This window comes from Amblyomma mixtum, chromosome 7, assembly GCF_055824585.1.
Source record: "Amblyomma mixtum isolate Tamu chromosome 7, ASM5582458v1, whole genome shotgun sequence".
Taxonomy (NCBI): domain Eukaryota; kingdom Metazoa; phylum Arthropoda; class Arachnida; order Ixodida; family Ixodidae; genus Amblyomma; species Amblyomma mixtum.
In genome coordinates, this window is record NC_143018.1 from 145,437,106 (window position 1) to 145,463,089 (window position 25,984).

The 25,984-nt window shown below is 46.8% G+C and overlaps 2 protein-coding genes across 11 annotated transcripts in view; one reads left to right on the forward strand and one right to left on the reverse strand.

The window, feature by feature from the left end:
* The window catches only part of LOC149337784 (muscle calcium channel subunit alpha-1-like), a 615,266-nt gene that overhangs the window by 107,867 nt on the left and 481,415 nt on the right, over positions 1–25,984 (reverse strand). For all 10 annotated transcript variants that reach the window (XM_089553522.1, XM_089553521.1, XM_089553520.1 and 7 more), the window contains exons 17-22: positions 21,429–21,505; positions 17,083–17,354; positions 7,004–7,025; positions 6,808–6,868; positions 4,368–4,659; positions 2,095–2,224 (exon numbers count right to left, since the gene is read on the reverse strand). In XM_089553522.1, the coding sequence (XP_089409648.1) occupies positions 2,095–2,224; positions 4,368–4,659; positions 6,808–6,868; positions 7,004–7,025; positions 17,083–17,354; positions 21,429–21,505 (854 nt within the window). The remainder of the gene's footprint in view (positions 1–2,094; positions 2,225–4,367; positions 4,660–6,807; positions 6,869–7,003; positions 7,026–17,082; positions 17,355–21,428; positions 21,506–25,984) is intronic.
* LOC149337785 (uncharacterized) lies at positions 12,990–16,184 on the forward strand. The gene is made up of 2 exons (XM_089553652.1): positions 12,990–14,629; positions 16,176–16,184. Exons 1-2 carry the CDS (start codon positions 13,172–13,174, stop codon positions 16,182–16,184), a joined length of 1,467 nt encoding a protein of 488 aa, XP_089409778.1. The 5' UTR covers positions 12,990–13,171.

Below are 25,984 nucleotides of genomic sequence, written 5' to 3' on the forward strand. Positions count from 1 at the left end.
AAATCAAATCAATCAATCAACCAATCAAATGCAACGGTGCCCGTGTGGTGTGCAACGTGAGTGCAAGTTAAAGAACATCGGCGGCCGTATTTTCTAACATCCATTTTAGTTTCCATTCACTTCGGCCCCTGCCTTATAATAATCTAGATTACTTTTTGTAGCCTCCTTTTCATATTTATCATGTAATAATAGTAATAATAATAATAATAATAATAATAATAATAATAATGACTTGTTAATTTCCACCAATTATGAGGGAGACTGCGGATAAAAGCCGCTTGACAAGCAAGCGACTTGACTGAAGCCCGCAGTTTCCCTAAGTCATCAACATCAACGGCGATAGATGACAACTTTGCTTTAATCCTTTACGTTTGTTGAAGAAGTTAGCGCAAAAGACGGACAAGGGAGAGAAGAAGGAACACAAAAGACATCCTTCTTCTGTCCCTTGTCCGTTTTGTGCTCAAACTTCTTCAACAAATGCATCACCAAGCAGCCCGGCAGCTTGCTCTTCTGAATCCTTTACGTACCTCGACAGTTGTCGTACATTTTATCTAGGGGTGTGCGAATATCAAATTTTTCGAATACGAATCGAATACGAATACTTGGTTCCGAATATCGAATCGAATATCGAATAATCAAGCACAGACGCATTTAACCACTACAAAACATTTATTTCAGCACCCAAGAACATCAAAGTTCAACTATCAGTGATGAAATGAGCACAAAAGGTGTGTGTGGCTGCACAAAAAGTATCAAAGTCTCGACCATTGTTCTTAGGAGAGAGGAAATAGTGGAAGTATCAGAGAAGATGGCTAGTACACAGCATTGATCAAGGCTAGCTTTCCATAAGCACAAAAGCGCGTTGCTGGGATGAACATAAAAGGTTGTCGTGAAGGAAAAACCGGCTGCTCCACATGGTCAGGCAGAAGTAGTTCCCTTCTAGCTGAAACGACTTCTCCAGCCAAAGAAAATGCCCTCTCAATTAGCACTGAACTGACACGTATTGCGAGGTATATCGTGCACAGCTCTGACTATAGCAGCTTCGCAGGTATAGCCACAAAGAAGTTCACCAGCGCAGTCAGCTACTGCATGGCCCAACGTTACGCATTGCTCTGGGCGCCTCCATGTTGTTATGTCTCTGTCGATAGGACTTGCTGACCGAAATGAACGCTGGTGCTCGCAATAGAATATTCGGCTAGATACGAATATTCGCGTCGTGTCGAGTATTCGAATCAACACGAATACCTGGATTTCGAATCGAATACGAATACTAAAAATATAATATTCGAATTATATTCAAAAATTTCGAATATTCGCACACCCCTAATTTTATCCCTTGTCATGAAATTCCAACTTTATTACCACAGTATACTTCCTGTAGAAAATGATTTACCTCATGACCTATACCTTCATATTTTAATCTGCTCCACAGGAGTTTCCTGTCCACGAAGCCGTATGCACCACTTATCTCCAGGAAGGCTAAATACAGAGGATTGCTTCCCGCCTTAGCTATTTCAAAGGATTCGGCGAGCACGAACAGACTATCAGCTAACCGCCTACCCCTTCTGTACCCGTTCTGAAGCTCTCCGAGTTTCTTTTTAAAGTCTACTTATGACCGCATTTTTAATTTAACCGCGTGCATTGCAAGCTTGTATGTAAGAGAAATTATAATGGGCCTGACGTATTTTATGTGCATCCTACCTCCTTCCCTTTTATAAATCAAATTTATTTTACTCTGCCTACAGCAATGCGGAATTTCCTTATTTTTTCATGATTGTCTCCAATGCATTTAACGTGCTTTTTCCTTGATCAAAAGACGACTACGCGAGCCATCTGCTGAAGCGGTAGCGTACCATACCAGGGGCGCTTTCCGATGGCCACCGCATGTCGGCGCCACTATGCCACGTGAAGCAAAAAGGATATCAAAAGCCAACATGCACTTTACTACTGGTTGAATTACTTTTCCATGATTAGAACCGCTCTAATTACACGCCGAGCAATTATTGTAAGATAGCAGTTGACGTGAAATACCTATAAGCGTGAGTTCCGCTCAACGGCACCGCGTTAAAGACGAAGAAACCCCGTGGCACTCACTCGGTTCCGGTGAGTGTTTGAGCGAAGCGGGTCCTCCGCGGCGAGCATACCACTGCTGACGAGAATGCACGCAAGAATGAAGTTGCCGAAGTAACTGTGGTTGATCATCTTGTGGCAGAGGATACGAAATCTGCGCAGAGAGAAGAGAACGCCATGATTGCGCGCGAACACTCGGGAATACACAGCAGCGAGGAAGAAATACCGACCATCGGTAACAATAAAGAGAACTGCAAAGGCTTCGCAGAGTTTATTCTCGAAAGTGATTTAGTATCGGCACGAAAACTGGCCAGAAAATAAAGTTGTAATAAACGCATTGCAAGCAGTTAAGCTTCCTCGAAGCTGCATTTTGTGCACATTCATCGTAACTTCTTTGCCTTAAGACATGTGTAAACGAAATCACCGGCTTGGTAAGCCCGTAGTAAGGCAATGGATTCAGATAATAGCGTCATTTAGCTTAGTTTAGCATACTTTGTGTACTAGACGCTGTACTCTCCACCCGTGTGACAATTTCTGCTCGGGCAGTGAGGAGCACGCGCTGTAGAAAATCAGGTGTCTAAATTCCGCTTGAATGGCTAGCTGCGCATGCATAATGCCGGCTTCAGCAAGGAAGAGAAATCACAGCGTCTGGGACAATGACGCCGAGTCGAGAGCCGAATGGACGACAGCAGTCGACCGCCCCGCACAGCAACGCAGGAAAGACTTCAGGGGGAAAAAAATTAAGGGCGCTTCGTTGCATTACGTGTTGAGAATGCGATGGCATAAAATTCTGCTTCTCCTCCTCCATCACAGCTGCTCACCGCCATACACTAAGCCTGTGCAGCAGCCGATACTCCGTCTTCGCCCTCTCCGCTGCGGGGATTTTCTACCACGGTAGACAGAAGCGGCGTTTATTCTGGCTTCATTTCAACCTGATACGCGGAGCTGTAGAGACACGTCTGCATATGAACAAACAAAGCTGCCAAATGCCGCCGGGTCCGCCGGCGAGCCCGCACACCGCACTCGCCCATGGCACGTGACCAGAACACCGGATGACAACTTCTAGTGCACGTGCTGCAAACTAGGCCATGTCAAGTGCTCTCATGATGTCACATACCTCGTCGACCACTCAGCATTCGACAGTGACGCGTGGCCTTATTTTATGACGCCACCACTGTCTCAACCAATCAGCGAATTGTACGATTATCCATGCCGTGTTTTTCTCGCGATGAGGCTTGTAATGTTGTCGCGTCAAAACTTCATCCCCGGGCGAGTTTCAGCTTTCAAAGCAGCGCAAGCGCGAACATGGCAGGTTCATCTCCCGATGCTTTTTACAATGTAGCCATCAGCAGCGGGCTCATGCGCGCCTGCTCTCCCCGTCCAAAGTACGAAACAAAATGCTTCAGTAAAGGAGAAAAGCAAAGGGAAAGAGCAAAAACGTGAAAACTGTAAGCAAATTATGCGCGATTTTTCGAATAATTGCGTGAGCGTTAGAAATAATACACGAGTGCTCCATGTGCAGGAATTATTCGTCCATAAACAAGAGACCTGTCATCATTAGGTGCTCTAAACTAGTCGAAACAGAAATGAACTGCCATATTTTGCCCCTGGCAGGGCGATAAAGCCTGAGTGGCAAGAAGACCCAGCAATGCTTGGAGACGAGCTCGAATGTGATAGACTTGATGGCCAAACCGATCACTCGTTGAGTTCTTCGTGTCAAGCCACCAGCTTAAACGTCGCAATTTGTTTTTCTCTGGTTCAAACCACGCGGTATCATGTATCAGCGCACCCACTCTTTCTGGAAACCACCACAGCGCACCGACAGGACAAATAGAGAGAGATCGTAAATAAGCCAAACAGGACGTTGCATTAATCACCACGCACGGGAACATTTCATGTCGGTAAAGGGTGGGAGGGGGAAGCGCATTCTTCTCAGTGTGGCGCCCACTGCGGAAGGCGTAAGCCCCGAGTGCGTCAGATAAAAATTCGCGACAGAAGCTATGATGAAAAAGCACGGGAGGTGTTAGAATCCTATCACATAAAAAGGGAGGTAGGTATATGTCTGTAGCATTCTTTAAGCCTTCAACAGCGTTTGTCGAGTGGTCTGCTCGACTGTATATAGATTGCATAATTTTCATTTGCGCCTGCATTCCTGTTTCCTTATATCTGTCGACCTGGCCCGCTAATAAACCCCGATGTAAAGTTAGCGCCTGGCCCTTCAGCCTCGGTCTTTGTGCCCTACGTGCGCTCCCTAGAAAGGTAGAAGCTCGAGGAGTGAGGCGAAGCGTTGCACTCGCCTGTTGTCGTGCGAGAAGATGAAGAAGGAGCTGGCCTTAGGGATCGGCCGGATCTTGGTCTTGATGTTGAGCTCGGACATGCGGCGCGGCCGCGCCGACACCACCGACTCTTCGTCAGACTCATCGGCTTCCTCCTCGTCCAGGTCTTCCTCGTCCTCCTCGTCTTCTTCGTCCTCCTCATCCCCAACGTCCTCCTCTTCGTCCCCGTAGTCTTCGTCATCGTCGTCTTCGTCGTCGTCCTCCTCCTCGTCGCTACCGTCATCATCGTCATCGTCGCTTTCCTCTTGGTCAACTGCAAGGAAATCACTCTCATCATCAACCTAGCTGCATCCGCTCCAGGACAAAATGCAAAAAGTGGAAATGTGTGCACGCTATGTCACTCCGCGGCTTGAATAAGTTTTCACAATATCAAATTCTGATGTGCGGGAGCCTTCAGACCACTCGGTCGGCCGGCATATCAGTTACCGAAACTCACCACTGTATGACGCCTTTGCACGTACAGTCTTCGCCAAAAGTTTACAGCCCAGGGAGTTTGCTTCTAAGCCTAGCAGTGGCACTCGTGTAACATACGTGGCAGCCCTACCCATTGGAGGAGGCAGGACCAGAAATCTTTTTACCTTCACCAAATTTCGAGAGCTGGAGATGCATTACGAACCAGAGAGTGTGCTTCAGAAGCAAACCCCCTGGGCTCCAAACTTTTGACAAAGGCTGTGCCTGGCCCCGTTTCTCTCACCACAAAATTGCCATGCCACACTGCAACCGTCTCTCTCGTCTCTTTCGTAAGCTTCCTGCCAGAGGACCACCCTGCCTACATGTGTAGCAAGCATTGTCGGTCTAAACCCTCTGAAATGTTCCTTTAATGAATGAATGAATCCCTTATTGCAAAGGAGGGATGGCACTCGGCCGCTGTAGGGAATTAGGAGGAGGGTTAGGGGTGTAGGTGCATAGGAAACTTCTAGTTTGTCGTCTTCATAGCCTTCATATCTGCGCGTCGTAGGTGCGTCGACCTCTCTCACACTACTCGAAGCAGGCCGCTTTCACTGCCGTATGCCGCTATGGCAGGTTGTAGAGCGGTGTTTGATTACATCTGTTCTGCTAGGCTGCTCATGTAAATAATGAAGCTCTGTGCACAATTTTTTCTCTCGCATTTTGCTTCAGTTTCACTGATCCATTTACGGCATCCACGTATTTCTGTCAGTGCCGCGTGTATTTGTCACTATTTTCACTTGTATTCCTTCCCCGTGCAATGTAAACTTACACTGAGTGTACAAAAGCATTCGCACACACGCGCGCGCGTTCGTAATGTAGCAAGCATGTTATGAACCGATCGCTGCTGCTGCTGCAGCGGAGGGGTCGCCTGCTCTGAGCAGCAGCGACGCTACGTTGGCTTGTGCATGCGCCTATGCAGCTCGCAACCTTGCAGGGTGGAACTGCCGCTCCCTCTCGGCTCAAACGCATGCTGTAACCTTGCATACGCCGTACGCAGCTGAAATATTCTCATTACGCATAATTCGCACCTGGGGTGCAACTTCTTAGTGCCCATGATATACCATCCTGTTTTTTTTTCTTGCAGGAGAAGTTGAAGTTATGAACTCCTGATGTCTTGAAAACATCAGTCGCTCAAGGCATCATAAGGACTGCTTCATTAATTAATCAGAATAAAAGAAGATTCATCATTAATACAAACAGTGTTGCTCTCGCTCGAGAATAAACCAATGTTCGAAAATTTGCACCTCAACTTATACATTTTATGTTCTGGAACAAGTTCCTATCATGGACATTAATAATGTGAGAAGTCCTGATTATTCAATAAGAAAATGAAACAAACCTGTTATATGAGTTAGCAGAAGCTATTACACTACTGTGAAGCTAATTTTTTTTTTAATTCCATAGTAACTATACATATTAGCTCCTCCACGCGCAGCGCCGCACGGCTACGGGGAAGATGCTGAGCTTTATCAGGAACTCTGCAGTTGGAAAAAAATCCTCCCTCGTCCAGGAATCGAAGCTGAGACAGCCGCCTGTGCTGAGAAGTGGCTCTAGAAACTAAAGCTAATCAGGGCGGCAAGCAGTTTGTGGGCCGAAGCAAATTTGTCAATAATGCGAAACGTGAATGATGTTAGTGCAATGTATTGTACTGTTCCTCTGCTCTCTGCTGTTTTCATCATTACCAATATGATTTGGCATCTTCTTTTACGTTTTATACGGCTGTTAACTAAAAAGCAAATATTTCGTTATTTCAAACCAATTAAGTACACAGCGCTAGCGGTATTCATTTCATTAAGGTTTTATAATAATGTGTTTTTTGCTGTGATTTATCGCAATGGCTTGTTTTAGTCTCATTGAGGAGGTTCCCACGACTGTTAATTAACTCTGAAATCTCCCTCTGTGACAGTGTACCAATAAACTAAATAAAAACGCGAATGTTTATTGCTCTTACCGGGGTTTTTCGCGCTGCCGTCATCAGCACTTGTGTCTTCCACCTTGATTTGTACTTGTGTCTGAAAAAAAAACTTGTAGATTTAATCAAGTAGCCACAACTTACATCCTCCCTATGCATATAATACACAATGTCCATGCGTGCCCTAGGCCAACCTGTATGAAGACGCAACTAAAGATACAAAACGCACATTTACCTTGTCTTGTTTATCCTTAGATCTGGAAACAGAAAAAAAAAGGAAAAAGTCACGTCATACACCTTAATCAATACATAGCAGTAATGGGGGTTATGTAAGGTATTTGAGAAGTCGCAAGAAATTTAGTTTCTTTGCCTTGAGAGTGACCAGGAAATCCTCGGCGACGACGATAACAATAAATTAGCGTATGTAGATGCATGGTGTGCCTTCGCTGCTGCCTCTAAATTTAATGTCGAGCAAACAAGAGATCAGTGAGGGCACGTGGCTCTCTCGAGGAAGCGTTCTGGCGGGGAAGGAGTCTTCTCGACTTCCGAAGTCGCTCCCAAAATGCATGACTGCTTCTCTTGGCAGTCTGCTAAGAGGTCTCAGGAGGACACCAGCCGTCGTGTGGCAGGATTTCAAAGCGGCGATACGTTTCCAACTTGCGCCAGAAACTTTCCAGGCACGTCACTGACGTAATTCGACTTTGCTGCACTTTATTTCGTGCAAACATTTCAGGGCTCGTTGGTTCAAGTTTCCTGAGCGGAAAAATATTTAGAACAACACATAATGGGGCCAAGACAGGCGCTTTCTTGTCCCCATTATGTCATCATCATCAGCCTGACTGCACCCGCTCCCATGTCTCTCCAATGAGCCCTGTCCTTTGCCAGCTGTGGCTACCTTATCCCAGCAAATTTCTTAATCTTATCTGCCCACCTAACTTTCTGCCGCCCCCTGCTACGCTTGCCTTCTCTTGGAATCCACTTCGTTGCCCTTAAGGGCCAGCGGCTACCTTGCCTTCGCATTACGTGCCTTTCCAAAGCACACTTCTTCCTCTTAACGTTACGCCAATCATTTTTCTTTCCATAGCTCGCTGCGTTGTCCTTAACTTAAGCTGCACCCTCTTTGTTAGCCTCCCCGTTTCTGCCCCATAGGTGAGCACCGGTAAGATACAGCCGTTGTATAGTTTTCTCTTGAGGGATATTGGCAAATTGCCCCTTTATGTGCTGCGCAAAAAATATTCCGCCTTGAAAACATTTCCTAGATGCAAAAGTACCACATTTTGCTCAAAACATGATGCGAAGGGAACCAGTAATAGTTTCAGCATCTGCTCCCGGCTGACCATTTTGGGTTTTGGTGCAAAACCGTCCGAAGGCTGTCAGAGAGGCAACATGACACAGCCACGCGTGTTTTGTGAAAATTTCGCTGTCCTGTCCGCTCAGGGCGGTCCGGCAGGGGCTGTCGTTGCACAGCACGTTTTTCATCCCTTGGCGACAAAGAAATTTTCCTGTACAAGAGACCCTGAGGAAAACTGATGCTGCCTGTACGCAAAATCGGTTTGATATCGTCTTTGTATCATCGGCTAGGAAGATCCGAATTTAAGAACAACCAAGTCTGCGAAATAGCACCGAAATGTGTGCAAACAAACTGCAATCAGAAATCGCAGGGCGGTGGTTACCAAGGCCAACCAAATATTCAGCGACCACTGTTCGGGTTGGTGCATGCAATAATTTGTATTCATTGTTACTTGTCCTGTGCGCTGGTAGAGGGCCCGAGACCTCACTATAATGATACCCGTGACATGGCTGTGTTCGGACCACTTAGCAAAACGTCTTCCACTGAAATCATGACGCTGCGATAAGTGGTCCGAACACAGCTACGCACGGGTGACATTATAGTGAGGTAGAAGGGTTGAAATGCGGCCCAGTTGGTACATTGTAAACGGAGAAAAAACCAGTCACACAAGACGACGGACAAGAAGAGTGTACACACCACAACGACTGGACTAACAACTGAAGTTTATTGGAAAATACATGGTCCGAGGAAGGCCAGCAGAGCATGCGCAACAGCATCATCACTAATCACTGCGCAAAAAGAGACAAAGACAGGAAATCTAAACTATCGTGGACGACCTAAAAAAGCAAATTCTTTTTCAAGTAGGCGCACCGAAGTTGTGCTTATACAATCAGAGCCTAACAAACCGATATGATATGCCTCCAGTATTTCCCGCTCCTGTTTTCCCTTGCCTCTACCAAGAATGGTGGTATTGCCGAACAAAGGATAACAGCCACATTCATTGCAATGGCGAGGCAAGTTTGCACCGCCACCGGACCCCAGGGAGGAGTGATGCTCACGAAGCCGGTCATTAATACACCGGCCAGTTTGGCCGATGTAAACTCTCTCGCATGTGAGGGGGAACTTGTACACCACCTGTGCGACACATGTCGTGAAGCGATTCTCATGCTGCGTTGTGCAAACGTGGTTCCTTTCCCTGCCTCGAGAAATGCGCGAACAGAGTCCCGACAGCTTGCAAGGAGCAGAGAACACCATGCTCACTCCCTGCTTGTTAGGAGAAGGTAAGTGACGCCAACCAAGTAAAATACAGGAAAAACACGACTTACCTTCTCCTAACATTAAATTTCCCAACCAGACAGACTTCTGTCGAATGTTTTCTTTTGAGTCACTCCCTGCTTGGCCGCCACTTTTTTCAAGTTGTGGCTCACTTTGTGCACGTACGGCATGACCTCGAACTTCTTTCGTTCAGTTGGCCCAACGTCAGTCTTCTTCGTGCGTCCTTTCTTGAGGTTCTGAAGCAGCGATTCAGCCACTGCCTTCAAAAGTGGTTTAGGGAACCCCGCGGCTTCCAAACCTTTGCACTGATTGTCAAGGCTGGTTTTGATGGCATGGTGACAGCTTTTTCCCAGTGCATTGCGGAAACAGTTCATCGCAATCCCTCTCTTTACAATCTTAGAGTGCGCAGAACCGAAAGGTAACAAAGCTTTCTTGCTTCTAGGCGAAAACATCCAGCATAAATGGCCATCGTCAAGGAATGTTAGTTGCAGTTCTAGGAACCTGATAGAATGATTGCTAGGGAGTTCATGAGTAAAATTAAGAGTGCGTGAAGAAGCTTTAAAAGCAGTCAAAACATCGTCTACTGCTGCGGGCAGAGTGTCATTAGGTGAAAGGTCTAAAAATACTAAAAAATCGTCCACGTACCTAAAAACTTTGCACACACGCTTGTCATGAAGTAAGTTTTGAAGTGTTCTGTCAAATTTTGCTAAAAATATCTGGGAAAGCACTGGGGCAACGCTAGAACCAATACATATTCCATTTTTCTGAAGGAACAAGGAACCTTTGAATTCAACAACAGTAGATGACAGGTAAAAAGATAACAACTCCAAAAAAGAATCAACCGGCATGCCACATGCGTTCTGAAAATTCACAGGACTGCAATAATCAATAAGATCACGCACGGCTGCAAAGAGTTCATCGTGGGGAATGCTGTAGAAGAGGTCCTCAATGTCAACCGAAAAAGCCGTGGTGGCACCGGGGATGCCGAGATTAAGTGCGTCAACAACCGCAGCCGAGCTGGCCACGCTATAAGGGTCCTGTACAGGAAGGGCCGTCAACTGCTGCTGAAGAAATTGGCTCACTACCTTCTGCCATGAACCAGTCTCCGTAACGATGGCTCTGAGAGGGCAACCCACCTTGTGTGTTTTGGCTGAAAAGAACACTTGCAGGCGGTGATTTTTGCGCAGTGATTAGTGATGATGCTGTTGCGCATGCTCTGCTGGCCTTCCTCGGACCATGTATTTTCCAATAAACTTCAGTTGTTAGTCCAGTCGTTGTGGTGTGTACACTCTTCTTGTCCGTCGTCTTGTGTGACTGGTTTTTTCTCCGTTTATAGTGAGGTCTCGGGCACCGGAGAGAACAAGTAATAATGAATGCGGGGCTTGTTAGACCACAGCTTCTGATTCGGGAAGCGCAACCTCAGCAGTTATGGCTACAAAAGCCTCTCACAGCACATGGCATTTTTTCCTAGTCCTTAGCATTTTCGTGCCAGTAATCATGTGGGAGGTGTTTTACAAAATCAAGTACAGCCGAGTTTTAGTTTTTAAATCCGGCAGCTGAGAAGCTGGCAACATCCTGTGCAAACAGCTGTCATATTCACTGCAGGCAACACTGCACGAGATTTTTCTCCGAGGGCGCCCCGCAGGCTTCAGCAATCGCTTAGCTTCTAAGCAAGCGTGTGAAACGATAAAAATATCCCCTCTGCACTCATCTAATGCAGCCGTTATCTGACAACTGAAGCCCACATTCTCCTCATTCCTCCCGTGGCCTCTGGCTTAAATCAGACCTGACGCACGTCCAGAGGACCTATCGCGGGACAAGCGCGCCTATTAAAGAAGCCCTACATTTGTCCTGATATACATCCTCCTTCTGAACGGACGCTAGGGAGAGTGCGCAGTGCGTCGTCGCCTGAAAGCAAGCGGGGATGACTCGCAACGCGCCTTTCGGTCTTCTCATTCCGGCTCTAGTTTCGGGCCTTTATTATATCAAATGCTCTTTTTTTTTTCTTTTTCCACAGTACCTAAAGCTTTGTCCTTTTTTTGCTGACGTCATGTACGTGTCCCCAGAGCCCTCGCTTTGTCCTTCTAATCCAGGCATGCTTCGCTTCTTTTTTTTTCCATTCTTTGTTTATCAGCTGCGGTGCAATGAAAATAGACGATCTATACTCGTACTCTTTGTGTACGTCATAACTTGGACATCGAAAATAGCACATTTTCTCTAGAAGTGTGTGATGAGAGGCTAGTTGGTAAGACATACTGAAGACACAAAACTACGCAGGAAACAGGACACAGAAAAGAAGCAGACAGGACGAGCGTAGACTAACAACTGATTTATTGGTCGAAAACAACCTTCCTTCAAGAGCAACGCATGCGCAACCAAACTTAACGCCCAAAGCAAAAGTGCACAATCTTATCAACCCAAAAAGTCAAGTTCCTTCTTATACAAGTGAATTGATGCCTCGCTAACACATTTTTCCGCACCGTATCTAGCAATTTGCCAGGCTTCAAAGATCTCGCGTGCCTTCTTGTCCTTCGCGCAGCCTATAATCTTCGTTTGCTTGAAAAGCGGCGTACAAAATACTTGTTTCTTCTTGTCATTGATCTTACAAGACTGGCAGTGCCTTGCTAAATGCTGCCCACCGTGCTGGCTCAAAGAGTTATTATGCTCCTGAAGGCGTTTATTAATGCAGCGCCCCGTCTGCCCTACATATACGGAACCACAGCTGAATGGGATCTCGTAGATAACTCCCATCTTACAGGCTACAAACTTAGGTCTGTGGTTGACTCCGCACCCTACTTTCTTTTGCAGGTTATTGTTAGTTAATCGACATAAACGAGACAGTTTACATGGGGCGGAAAAGAACACGTTAACACCAAATTTCCCTCCCACCTTCTTCAAACCGTGCGAAGTCTTGTGCACATAAGGAAGGACTTCAAACTTCTTCCTCTCGCTTCCAGTGAGTTCTTGTTGGTTTTGCTTCAACCGTAGGGTTTTCAGCAAAGATTCTGCAACAGCTTTCAGAAGAGAAGGAGGAAAACCCGCAGAGTAAAGCCGGTCTACTTGACTGGGAAAGCTACGTTTCACCATGTGTGGGCATGACTTGACAAGCGAAGATCTTAAACATGAGGTTGCGATTCCCCTTTTTACGAGCTTTGAGTGGCAGGAATCATAAGGTAGAAGAGCCTTCTTAGATCTTGGTAAATAGGCCCAGCATAGATGGCCCCCTGTATGAAAAAACAATTTTAAGTCTAAAAACTGTAAACAAGAGCTTTCCGGGAGCTCAAAAGTAAAATTCAGATTAGTGGCTGTAGATTTGAAGATCGCTAAAATTTCATTCACAATCATTTGTAGGCTATCGTCAGGGTTAATATTCAAAAGGATTAGGAAATCGTCAACGTATCTGACCACATGCGTGATCCGGTCATCAGTGAGAACGCACGAAAGTTCAGTGTCAATTTGAGCTAAAAATATCTCAGTTAAAATAGGCGCCACGCTCGAACCTATACAGATACCTCGCCGTTGTACATAAAACTTGTCCTTAAAAGTTACAATGGTAGAAGAAAGATAGAAAACTATTTTCCTGCGTAGTTTTGTGTCTTCAGTATGTCTTACCAACTAGCCTCTCATCACACACTTCTAGAATTCATTTCTTCTACATGGGGCTCTGTTTTATGTCAACGTTCTTTCGAAGAACAATGCGCTTTGTGCACCACCTTCATCGCTGCTACGACGAACGAAGCAAGGGTCTTGGGCTTCTGCCTAAGGAAGAACGTCTGTCCACCCGGTGTTTCAAGTCTTTTCGGGTTTCTGGGCTGCTCAGAAGGTCATTGGAAGCGGATGGCGAAGATTCTAAGAAGCGAATATTGGAGGCATGTTCGCCTGTTGATGGACTGGCTACAACTTGTGTGCTTCAGTTGGAAGGGTACGGGACCTGCTGGCTTCAGGCTACTGATGGACTACAAGAGGCTGGCTGAGGCAAGCACCGAATTCCTTTGGAACAAAACTAGGCTGAGCCTACCTACAGCGCCCAAAAAGCAGGTTGGTGTGGTTCCTGTTGTTGCTCTTGGAGGGGCTGTGATCACACCCGAAGTAGAAAAGGTTCTGAGTAGGGGTCCGAAGTTTTGCCTTGAAGTGCCGCTCAAGAAGCAAGAGCTTCTCGCTTCGGCTCACAAGATAGCAGAGAAGGTGCAGGGTGAAGAGAAAGGAAACTGTTTATTGGAAGGCATTGACTCTGTGCGGAATGGTTACGAAGAGAAAAAGGACGGCACTCCCCTGTTGAGGAGAGTAGCCGGTTGCCTTAATGACTCCGGACTTGCTTTAATGCAGGCTGATAAGGAAGGCGGCTTTGTGGTCTTGCCTGAGAAGCTATTTGGTGAGAAGGCCTCTTTAGCTTTAAGGAAAAACTTCCGTCCTTCGACTCAAAAGCCAAACGAAGCCAAGGCCAAGGCGGTAGCCCTTCTCAAGAACTTGAAACTTGAACGCCTGAAGAATGAAGTCGACAAGAACAAGGTCCATGTTCTCACAGTATTCTTCAGTGCAAAGAGCCACAAACCGGAGTGTCCTTTCCGAGCCATCGTGACGGAAAGAGGTACTTGGCAAGTAATTGTCAGCAGGTACCTGCAACGACACCTAAAGAGCCTGACACCTGAAGATCCGTACAAGATCAGTAGCTCTGATAGCTTGGTGAAAATGTTTAGTGAGAACTCGTCAAGTATCAACTCAGGTTTCTCAATAGACATTGAAGAACTGTTCTATTCAGTGCCCCACGACAAGTTGTTCCTGGCGGTCCGCAACTGCATCGAACGTTCGGGAGTGGTGTCCTTCCAGAATACTTGCGGGATTTCAATCGATGGTTTTCTTGAATTGCTGAAACTCTATCTTTCTTCTACCATTGTAACTTTTAAGGACAAGTTTTATGTACAACGGCGAGGTATCTGTATAGGTTCGAGCGTGGCGCCTATTTTAACTGAGATATTTTTAGCTCAAATTGACACTGAACTTTCGTGCGTTCTCACTGATGACCGGATCACGCATGTGGTCAGATACGTTGACGATTTCCTAATCCTTTTGAATATTAACCCTGACGATAGCCTACAAATGATTGTGAATGAAATTTTAGCGATCTTCAAATCTACAGCCACTAATCTGAATTTTACTTTTGAGCTCCCGGAAAGCTCTTGTTTACAGTTTTTAGACTTAAAATTGTTTTTTCATACAGGGGGCCATCTATGCTGGGCCTATTTACCAAGATCTAAGAAGGCTCTTCTACCTTATGATTCCTGCCACTCAAAGCTCGTAAAAAGGGGAATCGCAACCTCATGTTTAAGATCTTCGCTTGTCAAGTCATGCCCACACATGGTGAAACGTAGCTTTCCCAGTCAAGTAGACCGGCTTTACTCTGCGGGTTTTCCTCCTTCTCTTCTGAAAGCTGTTGCAGAATCTTTGCTGAAAACCCTACGGTTGAAGCAAAACCAACAAGAACTCACTGGAAGCGAGAGGAAGAAGTTTGAAGTCCTTCCTTATGTGCACAAGACTTCGCACGGTTTGAAGAAGGTGGGAGGGAAATTTGGTGTTAACGTGTTCCTTTCCGCCCCATGTAAACTGTCTCGTTTATGCCGATTACCTAACAATAACCTGCAAAAGAAAGTAGGGTGCGGAGTCAACCACAGACCTAAGTTTGTAGCCTGTAAGATGGGAGTTATCTACGAGATCCCATTCAGCTGTGGTTCCGTATATGTAGGGCAGACGGGGCGCTGCATTAATAAACGCCTTCAGGAGCATAATAACTCTTTGAGCCAGCACGGTGGGCAGCATTTAGCAAGGCACTGCCAGTCTTGTAAGATCAATGACAAGAAGAAACAAGTATTTTGTACGCCGCTTTTCAAGCAAACGAAGATTATAGGCTGCGCGAAGGACAAGAAGGCACGCGAGATCTTTGAAGCCTGGCAAATTGCTAGATACGGTGCGGAAAAATGTGTTAGCGAGGCATCAATTCACTTGTATAAGAAGGAACTTGACTTTTTGGGTTGATAAGATTGTGCACTTTTGCTTTGGGCGTTAAGTTTGGTTGCGCATGCGTTGCTCTTGAAGGAAGGTTGTTTTCGACCAATAAATCAGTTGTTAGTCTACGCTCGTCCTGTCTGCTTCTTTTCTGTGTCCTGTTTCCTGCGTAGTTTTGTGTCATCAGTACATTTTCTCTACTGCAGTTGCCCCCTCTTTGCAAAAGACTGCGTCTTATGGCTGTAGAAGCACTGTACATACCATGGATGATATAAACGTGCTGGACTGGTCGTGAAACACAAATATTAAACAGGGCCCCGCCACAGCTAATAAATTTCTATCATAGGCAGCGTATGAGGCCTGAAAAACCTCAAAATTGCAACTAAAACAGTTTTTCTCCACCAAAGTTCTATGCATACGATGCATCCTCGCATATTTTCTTTTTTTATCGTAATTTGTGTAAGCCGCCTGCTATTTTCTAAAAAACATTTACTGCGCTACAATTATATAGAATGCTAAACAAGCTCAGCAATCCTTCTAAAAACTTTTATAACATATGTGAATGTTCTGGGTGCAATAGTGTAGTTCTTTGTTTCTATGCGCGATTTAGGCCTGCACCTGTAACATCACTGTTATCTCAAGTAGCTCTATAAATAAAACGCTTTTTTATTTCTTTAATCCCACACAGTGTTTTGTAAACACGTTATTTTTGCAGCTTAATCATTTGTTGCTATTTTCTGGTGCTTTGCCAAGAATTCTTCTCATTTTTATTATTTCTGGTGGACAGAGAACCTGTTAAGCTGAATTTTAAGTTTTTTCTCACTTTCCCTGACTTCACCAGTGTAAATAAATTATTATTAATACTAATATTATTGCTAATTAGCCTTTATTTTTAACTTACATTTCGAACCTTTTTGCCCATCTTCGTTTATTTTGGATTGTCTTAACCTGTGATGGCTATGCTGGGACTGGCATTAAGTCAGATTTATTCTTGCTTTCCTTTGTCACCTGCTTAGAGGCAGGGACATAAAAATCAGTGAATGAAGTTCAGAGGTAGCCGGACTATGGTTTCATACAACTTGAGTCTACAGAGACGCTGCGGCCCCATTCATGATCACCACGCGCTAATCCTCTGCGCCAGGAAATTGTACATTCTTGATATTTTTCTCCCTACTAAACAACCAGCCAATCAAAAGGCGAAATTTTAGAGGACAGAATTTTTACGCCTCTGACTTGTTCAAAAAAATTCAGGGGGCGCTTTGGCTCTCTAAAGTGCTGCAAGGGGAAAGCATTTCATGGTGCACGTTTTGTTTTTAATTATTTTTATTCTTATATTTTATTTCTTGCGATTTTATTTTTTATTTTTGTTTCTTTTCTTTTTTATTGTTATTTTATGTTTATATATTTTTCATTTCGTTTTTTATTTGTTTATTTTTTATTTTTATTGTTTTATTTTTATTTTCTGATTTTAATTGGTTTTGTATTCCTTTTCCTTTATTTATGAAGCCCATGCACTCACTAGATGCGCCTTTATTCGTGGCGGAGTGGTAGCGTCTCCGCTTCAAACGCCAAAGGTCCTGGTTCAATTCCCATCCTCGACGCAGTTTCTTTTTAAGTAGTGACGCTGAAATGCGGACAAATCTGCCGACACGGCTGCTAACGACAGTATGAGGCATTAAAGGCTTCCGCCTCAAATGGATTGCAACCTCGAGCGTGTCTTGTCGCTGTGATTTCGCAGCATCGCTCACATTTTGATGAGCGGCGCGTGGTTCATGTGTCCGGCGTCCGCCTTGTTGTCGTTGGCGCCACGGCCTGCCTCGGCCGACGCCTCGTCCTGGCCTCCGCCGCCGCCCCCGTTCTGGTCGGCGTCTCGCTGCTGGCGCTGTTGGCGTCGCTTGCGCTCGCGACGCCGGCGCCGCCGCCGGCGCCTCCTCAGCCGGCGCTTGCGCTCGAGCCGCAGACGCTTGCGCCGCTCTTCCTCGTCTTCTTCGGCGCCTTCTTCGTCCTCCTCCTCTTCCTCCTGCGACGCCCCCTCCCGCTGGTCAGACAACGACGCCCAACTAGTCGACTGCGCCGCGCTCCTAAATCACTCGGGTGGAAATTTGGGCAAGTCGGTACTGATCCATAACACAAGAGTAGCGCAAAACCAGGACGACGGACAAAAGGGGAGAGAACGCACACCCACAACACAGGCGCTAACTTCCGACTGACGGAGAAAGCCAAAACCAACCAAGCAAAAGTAGCGCATGCGGCGACCTAAGAGAAAAAATAAATCGAAAAAAGAGACGCGATAAAAAATGTGAGATCACGGATGTTTTGAACCCAAGAAGGCCAGCTGTCGTTTAGACAAGGAAATGGACGGTGTACTAACACACTTTTTCACTTTTTCTATATGCTGCTAAGTGACGTTGCTCTACCGAAAGATATGGTTGAGCTTAAAAGCGGAACTTAAATACAGTGTTTCAGCAATTAAGCAATAAGTTATGATCCTAGTGGCGCCCACCACCGCGCCTCATACCTCCCGCTCATCAATCCATTGATCCTGTTTGGGTGAACGGAATCGTGCCTCTAGCAGGGCCTCAAACACGGGCACCACGGATCCTGTGGGGACGTTGAGTTTTAAAGCGAGAGTTTCACCACGGCATGTCTCCGCGAGTTTCGCCGACTGCGCGGCAGCGACCTTGAACCGCTCCGCAGCTGCACCGCGACCAGCCACGTGACTTCGTCGCCGCCGCGTGCCTCACCCACAAAGCTGGCCGTGTGCTCCCCGCCCAAGCTGGAGCCGCCACTGCCGTCTGGCGTGCGCTTTCATAGAAAGGCAGGCAGTGAGCGCTACGACAAAAATCGAAGGGATGCTGGGCTACCTAACAACGTTACGCAGAGCACTTTGGAAAAACGACATCAGACCACCCCGTGGATGAGAAGAAGGAGCGTCCAGGCTAGCGTCCGAGCCCGAAGAATAACGGACAGAACGGCTCGCAAAACGACGACGCTCTCGCTTTGCATGACTAGAAGAGGTTAGAAGAGTCAAACCAGCAATTTTTTAAAACACTGTGTCCTTCCTCGTTGGCGAGTCTTAACGCGAAGAAAGAGTTCCGCTCGAAAGAAATGTGTGTGCGCCTTAACAGATATATCGCTTTCAACGCGAGCTGGCTTCCTGCCGTTTAAATTCCGAACAAATATTTTTCACACTATGTATACAGCCCAGGCCTGAAGAAGGCCAACTTGTTAGCTTTTCCAAAAGAATCACTGGTGATATTTCTTAAAGACATGTACAAAATTTCTTATAAAAAAGTTCGGAGCTGTGCAAAAAAGCACCAGGATTAATCGCAAAAACCTTTTGAGTTTTGAAGATGCACAAAACGCAAGAAACCCAGAACTAAAAAGTGATGTCAGTGCTGGTGGAAATATCAGTCAGCAAGAAAATGGCGGACGTAGTACCGTGCTCACTATAGTGATTCATGCAGAGACCATAAACTCACTGTGTTATGAAATATTTTTGGTACTCTCGTTATTTGGCATGTAAAAGCACCCCATCTGTAAGATGACGGAGGATGAATTCGCCTGAAATAAAGGAATCAGCACTAATAGGACCACACTCTTAGAAAAAGCTGCGAGTTCACCATTTACACAATTGTGTGGAAAGTGCCTTAAATGTTAATGCAGTTCGAAAGCGCTTCCGCCTTTATACAAGGTATTCTGCGTTAGCTTCAATATTCCTTCAGGCTTTTTTTTCTTTTTCAGGGTACCTCTTTGATACCTCAAGAGCAATAGTAAGCTTCCGACGTGCTATTAATTTTTCTGTTGTGTGGGGGCCATACCGAACACTGCGCACGCTTCATCAAAGACTTAAGCAACATGAAACCAGGGCAACACCACCAACGCATCTGCAGCGCCACACTTACGCGCGTGTACAGGGTCACTCAAACTTAGAGGGAACACGGCTCCGCGTGGCAACGCACACGCGGTGTACCACTGCGACCAAGACAGTAGCAGACACGTGCAAAGGGGCCGGTGACACCAAACACCACGTCGAGGTCCCCCTTCTCGTGCACCGCTGTGCATTGATTCATGAACGGCTTAGATGCAGTGGCGCTCCGCAGGTACGTGGCCACGCGGAGCCGTGTCCCTCTGAGTGTGACTGACCCTGTACATCAAAAGATACCTCAAGACTGGCGAGAGGGTGCCGACGCGCATCTCAGACTCACACTGATTCCTGTCATAGACGAACCGACCGAAACTTGGTATCGAATAACAGGTGCCCATCTCCGGCTTGGCCTGAAACCACGCGCCGTCGCTGCGTTGCTATCGTTCCTTACAAAAAAAGTTTTAGACAGTCTTTAGAGTGTCTATAGACTTCTGTCTATAAAGTCTATAGACTGTGAAATGAACGGCGGCGCAACAAGGACACTAACAAGAGAGGGCGGACGCCACATGCACACAACATGTGGTGTGCGCATGTGGTGTCCCCCCTCTCTTGTTAGTGTCCTTGTTGCGCCGCCGTTCATTTCATCATGCACCAACTCGCCCCTCACGCCATTCCTCTATATACTGTCTATAGAAAAATACTATAAAACAGTCTACAGGCAATTTAAATGCCATAGACAGTCTATAGACACTCTACAGATTTACGGCCATGCACTTTTAGCAGACTTTTATCTATAGACAGTCTATAGACTATGAACAGACGAAAAGCAATATCTAAAGGAAGTCAATACAGTCAATAAGAAGTCTATAGACTGTCTGTAGACCATCTTTATAAGGGGTGTGCCCTCTAGTGTCCACAAGGGCGCTGAGAAATAAATGTGGACACTGAGTGCGCATATCCTACGAGTCTGTTCTGCTCGTCCTTGTGCGTGTTAACTTACTCCGCGTATAGCGAGGACACTCTGGAACGCACGCATCACGCTCAGCTGTCCTCACCTCAATGCTTCTTTCCCGTGCCCTCCTCATGGCGCGGACAATGCGGGCAAAAGGAAAATTACTGCTTAAGAGTTCTCCGTCCCACCCATTCGCACTGGCTTCTCGGAAAAACAGGGCCGATAACCTTCCCAGGAAACTGACTAAACTTGGGGGCTTTTCCAGTCAGATTGTTAACAAAGAAAATTCGATATTTAGGCTGCCTGCTATGGTGTTTCAAATAAGTGTCTTCTTCTTCTGGCGATTTTCCAAACAAAACTTCGGTTGGAACCGGTTCAATCATGTTCCGGAATGTTGGAGTACCTTCTACTGAATTGTCATATCGTGTTGTACTCATCCGACCCACTAGGCACCTTAATCCATTTTCTGGGGTGGGACTGCTCTGAAAATTTTGAAGGTCCTTTGGAATTTTTCTAAAGCTGACCAACTTCCAAATTCCGGGCGTCCTCAGATTTTCAAATTCTACGGTTCCGTATGATTGGTCTGCCGGTAGACACGTGGTGTTCATGACGTCAGGACCCTCTCGACCGATCAGGGAATTTCCTAATAGAGAAGCCGAAAACTTTTTACGAGACGACAACCTCTGTGTAATCGGGCAAATACACAGCATTGCGATGAAGGGCAAATCGATTACTTGCTGACTTAAGAGAAAATGTTGGAAATAGACAAACACGACGTAAAGAAAAATATCTCGTTCCAGTACTTCGCACTTACTCATATATACAGTCACTACGCTACACAATACCGAAATTGTTGAACAGGTTGCATACTTGCATACGAAATTGTTGAACAGGATTTGATCCATCTTGCGTGTCAAACAGCGAAATCAGCCTCTTCTGTACGAAATAGTTGTATTGAACATAAAACTGATTTCTTTTGTATTTAGACTCCTTATTGCTTCTTTGGGTACTATTGTTTTTTTATGTTTTAGCCATGTATAGACGGATTTAGTCTACGAACATGCAAATCGATTTTATCTCCTATATGCTGCTGTGCCACACTGTAAGGGGGCCGGGACCCCGTCAAGCTGTTTCCACAGCTTTTAGTGCTGGCCCCTCCTTTTCTTGTTAAAAGGAAATAAAGTTGAACTGAACTGAACTTAACTGATTCCAGGCCGGGAAATTTCTCCCCGACGTCACCGGTCCCAGCGTTACGTAAGAAGAGGAAGACCCACCTTTTCAATGGCAGTGAGGCTTTCGGCGTCAGCCAGGTTGTCTACCGCGATGGCCAAGAATACGTTGAGCAATATGTCTGGTTTGCAGCACAGCGTGAAGGAAAAGCTCTGAGTTCCAGTTTCGTTACGCATGCAAAGCGACGACGAACAGCCGGCGGCGTCTCTTTTGTGCCGCGCCGTCTCTCGCGGAGCAGTGACAAAGGGCTGCACAACACTCGTCGGCGCGCGCACCGACGTCGCAGCTGAGAGGGAAGTACAAGTGAACGAGAGAATATTTAAAAAAAAATGCTCAGGATTTTTAAAAAATTCTCTCAGCAAACTACTAGCCCAATCGAGAGCAAACTACGCTCACGGGTTAGCGTATTATGGTCTACGTTCTTTGAGACGTAATTAAACGTCGGTACTTACCTGCATTGCTTGAAATTACGAAAAAACTGCTGTCACCTGCGAGTAAAGCTGTCGCAGACGCGAGCTAAGCAGCTGGTTTGACAGGGCGTGCCATCTGCCGGACCACAAGTGACAAATTATCATTATTGTGTGCAGTGCTATCGATGCCACATTTTCACGGTGGTCTTTAGTATTATTAGCGACGGCTCTTTCTTTCTTGTCGCAATCATTCCAACAAGCAGACGAGCCGCATCTTCTAAGCCAGCGTTCTACTATAGTGTACTAGAATATGGGGTAGTGTGTTCAGGCGCCGCCGCTCACCATGCATTGGCGTGTCGCGGCGCGCGTCGAAAGTGCGGCGGCGCTGCTGTAGCATGGGCTGTCGGGAAAAGGCGCGCTTTTCGTTGTCGTCTGCAAGTCAGTGACGCGTACGCGTGCATTGACGCGGTTGCGTGGTACGCGGCTCACAGAAAGTTTTTCATGTGATCCCTTTCTCGTGCTATAATTGCCGCTGGCCGTCCGACAGTGAAGAAATGCCGAGTCGTCGCCGGCAACGGCACTGCTTTACACCTGTTTGCGCAACAGGCTACCATTGGACTAAGGGTGAGCAGCCGTCGCTTTTTGCTGTTTCAAAAGATGAAGCGCGCAGGAAGATCTGGGAGTGGAATTTGCACCGGAAAGACAAGACCCTGGATGAAACGTACTCGGTATGAAAACTGCACTTCGAGCCATCGTGCATTCTCAGAGATTACGTTCCTGTTATAAACGGAGGAGTCGCATACCACGCGGGAAACCAGAGTTGACGCCGGACGCCGTGCCGACGTTGCTTCCCAATAACCCGAGCTACTTGTAATTTTTTTGTCAAGGGCATCAAACAGTCACGAGAGGCAGGGCGAAAAGGAAAAACTGCATGCGAAAATCAGACGATGTTCATAAGTATGCCACCGCGGCCGTCTGATCATGAATTGGTCGCGATTTCGAGGTCGCGTTTCCTGCTCGCTGCAGTATGCACAATAGTTTGTTCAGCACCCTTGTGTTCTATCGTTCGTCGGCAGCAGTACCCGCTGTAAGTTCTCTGCGCCTGTACACAATGCTGCTTTTCCGCAATTCTGGCTGTTTTGAGTCCGTCTGCTAGTCACTACTCTTTTTTTTTCTTCCGTGTGCGACTTGTCCTATCGCATTTAATTTTATTTGTCGTGCATGTACAATGACAAACATTTACAGGACACGTTATTGAAGTGTTGGCTTTTGAAAGGACCAAAAATACTCTGTGCAATGTACAGAACGCACCGCCGCGTATCGGGAGGAGTGCATGCAGTGACAGCCCATGCTCTGGTGGCGCCATCTCGTGGCTTTCGACATCAACAGCGACAGCCGCGAGTCCTCCCTGAACACACTACCCCATATTCTAGTACACTATAGTTCTACCCTCCGACCCACTGAGCCGGGACGTTGTTTGCCTCGCCTTCCGGCAGATGGCGTGCCCTGTCAAACCAGCTTCTTAGCTCGCGTCTGCGACTGTGTTACTCGCAGTTGACAGCAGTTTTTTCTTAATTTCAAAAAATTCAGGCAAGTACCGACATTCAATTACGTCTCAAAGAACGCAGACTATAATATGCTACCACGTGAGCGAAATGTTTTCTTGATTAGGCCAGTAGTTTGCTCACAGGACTTTTTTAAAATACTCCAGATAAAAACCGAACTCTCTGTACATGTTAGGCTGCCAGTTTGCCGCCGTTGCGCAAGTTATTCGCGCTGGCTGTTGGGCCAGTTGATGAACGATCGTTGTAAAGAAAACTCTCCCTTGCCCTGTCTGTTTTGCGCAATGCTTCCCTTCCACACGACTCGTTTCAGCCTGAACGCGCCCCTCTCTGGGTTGCGTCCCGCGAGCTTAAGAAATTGGTTTATTGGTTTATCGGGGTTTAACGTCCCGAAGCAACTCAGGCTATGAGGGACGCTGTAGTGAAGGGCTCCGGAAATTTCGACCACCTGGGGTTCTTTAACGTGCACTGACGTCGCACAGTACACGGGCCTCTAGAATTTCGCCTTCATTGAAATTCGGCCGCCGCGGCCGGGATCGAGCCCGCGTCTTTCGGGCCACAGCCGAGCGCCGTAACCACTGAGCCACCGCGGCGGGTCGAGTTTAGGAAATCAATAAGCTTGATGAAAAAGTATGACAAAGAAAATGTCACCGGTGCACCCGAGTGTGGCATGGAGAGACGGTCGGGAAGAAATTTGCTGCAACAACGCGCCCGCTTCAGACGCAATACAGGAGCAATGAAAGAAGACCGACTTGGATCACACCGCCCAGATAACGATCCGTGCAGCAGATGCGTCAATATGAAAGTGCCCGGTGGGACTCAAGGCTGCACCGCGCCTACGAGCGAATCCCCGTCCTCGTCGGTCATGCAAATTCGTCACTTCTCCTCTAAGCCGAAGCGCGACCGAAAAAGGGAAGCAGGTGGTCTGGTTTATGCATTACAGGTAGTATACTCGCAGTAGCAGACAAAGAGATATGGCACTGTGTTGAACAGAAAAAGTGTCATGTTGTGCCTGTTAGAGTGTTCCGCCACAGTTAAGTTGACCCAGTTCATAAGGATCATTTATTTTATCTTACAGCGATAGGTGTGAATGGTAGGTGAGCCGGTTTCGCAACGCTCGGCTTCCGGATTCAGCCTGACGTCGGGGCTGCGTGGCGCATGGCTCGTGAGTGCGCTAGTGGCACGCTACCGCGGCAGAGGAGATGGGTCGCCCGCAAATTCTGCGCCAGCTACAGCTACATGCAGCGCAGCGGAACCCCCAACACTAGTTCGTGATGTCAAAAGAATGAGAAAGCAGCGCAAGTTGGTATAGCTACTGATGAGGAGGGACGTCGGTACCGGGCTCGATCCCCCAACCAGGACAATTTTTTTTTTCAACTGCGGAATTTCTATGAGACCTACGTAGCTCTACGGCTGCAGGCGTATGGCTGCACTCGGATGGGCACTAATGAGCAATTCCTTCCTAATTTAAAACCTTATTCCACTTTGCGGGACTCCCTTGACACCTCGCGACATGCCTGTGTGCGACAGGGATGCCGAAGCAACAAAACGGAAGAGAGATGCGAGCAGTGACGGTGCCACTATGGACGTGTAATCGTCAAATCAAAGGCAGCCGATCGTCCTTTAGGTGTTCGGTATCTTTTAACAGCGACCAACCACTGAGACGAAGCACTATTTGCAAAGGGGTGAAATGCACGCGAAACAAGCAATATGCACGGATGCAGCATGCGAACAGTCGCTTGACCCTCCAGGACGGGGAATATATCCCGCCAGTTATTGTTCGCTTGTAAGAACAGGCAGCAGCGCGCGTCCAGGTTCACTAGAAACTCTTGCGGTTAAAACATCGAAGGTCCAGAAATGCTGCTTGAGTGTACCACTTTGTTATAACGCCCGCATTGTCAAATGAAACATGCTGAACATCACGCTACATGCTTTCCAAATGAACATGCATCACTAGTCAACTGAGCATGATGTGAACGGCTATTGAACGATCATGTGCTTATGACATGCGCGAGCGAAAAATTTGTAGGAGAATGTCAGCTCAACTTATGTACGGGGACTGGATAGACGGTATGTGTGTCACTGTTCGCTCTGTCCTCGTTCTTGAGTTGATTTCCTCGTAGGGAAGCGTAGGTGCTTTGGTTATCTTCGTATTAGAGGCTGATCGATTACGTACTAAACCACGGCGTGCTTATTACTTACGAAGGGCCGCGGCGGCAGGCAGGAAAACAAAAATGTTTCCATATCACTTGCGCCAATCAGAACATCCCAGTAACTGTGTGCAATGTCCTGTGTGCGATTTCGCACAAGCGCTCAAAAAAGACAGGACCGATAAGTGCAGCAGATGGCAGCCAGTTGCGTCATTTCGCGAGGCAGCGCATCCGATACACTGTGCTTAGACACTAACAAGACGAGCGCCTGGCGTCGCACTCAGCTCTGGAGTCCTATCCTGCTAACTGACGCTGTTGTTTGCGACTCCGCGGTCTTCTCTTAGAAAGTAAAAACCTGGCGCCCTTTCCAGAGACTGCAGTAGAGTAATGCCCTTAGACCTGTTCGATACACACAGTGAATTCGTCGTCTCTGACCACCTGGGTTCATCCCAAGCTGATATGCAGTGAAGGTGAACTT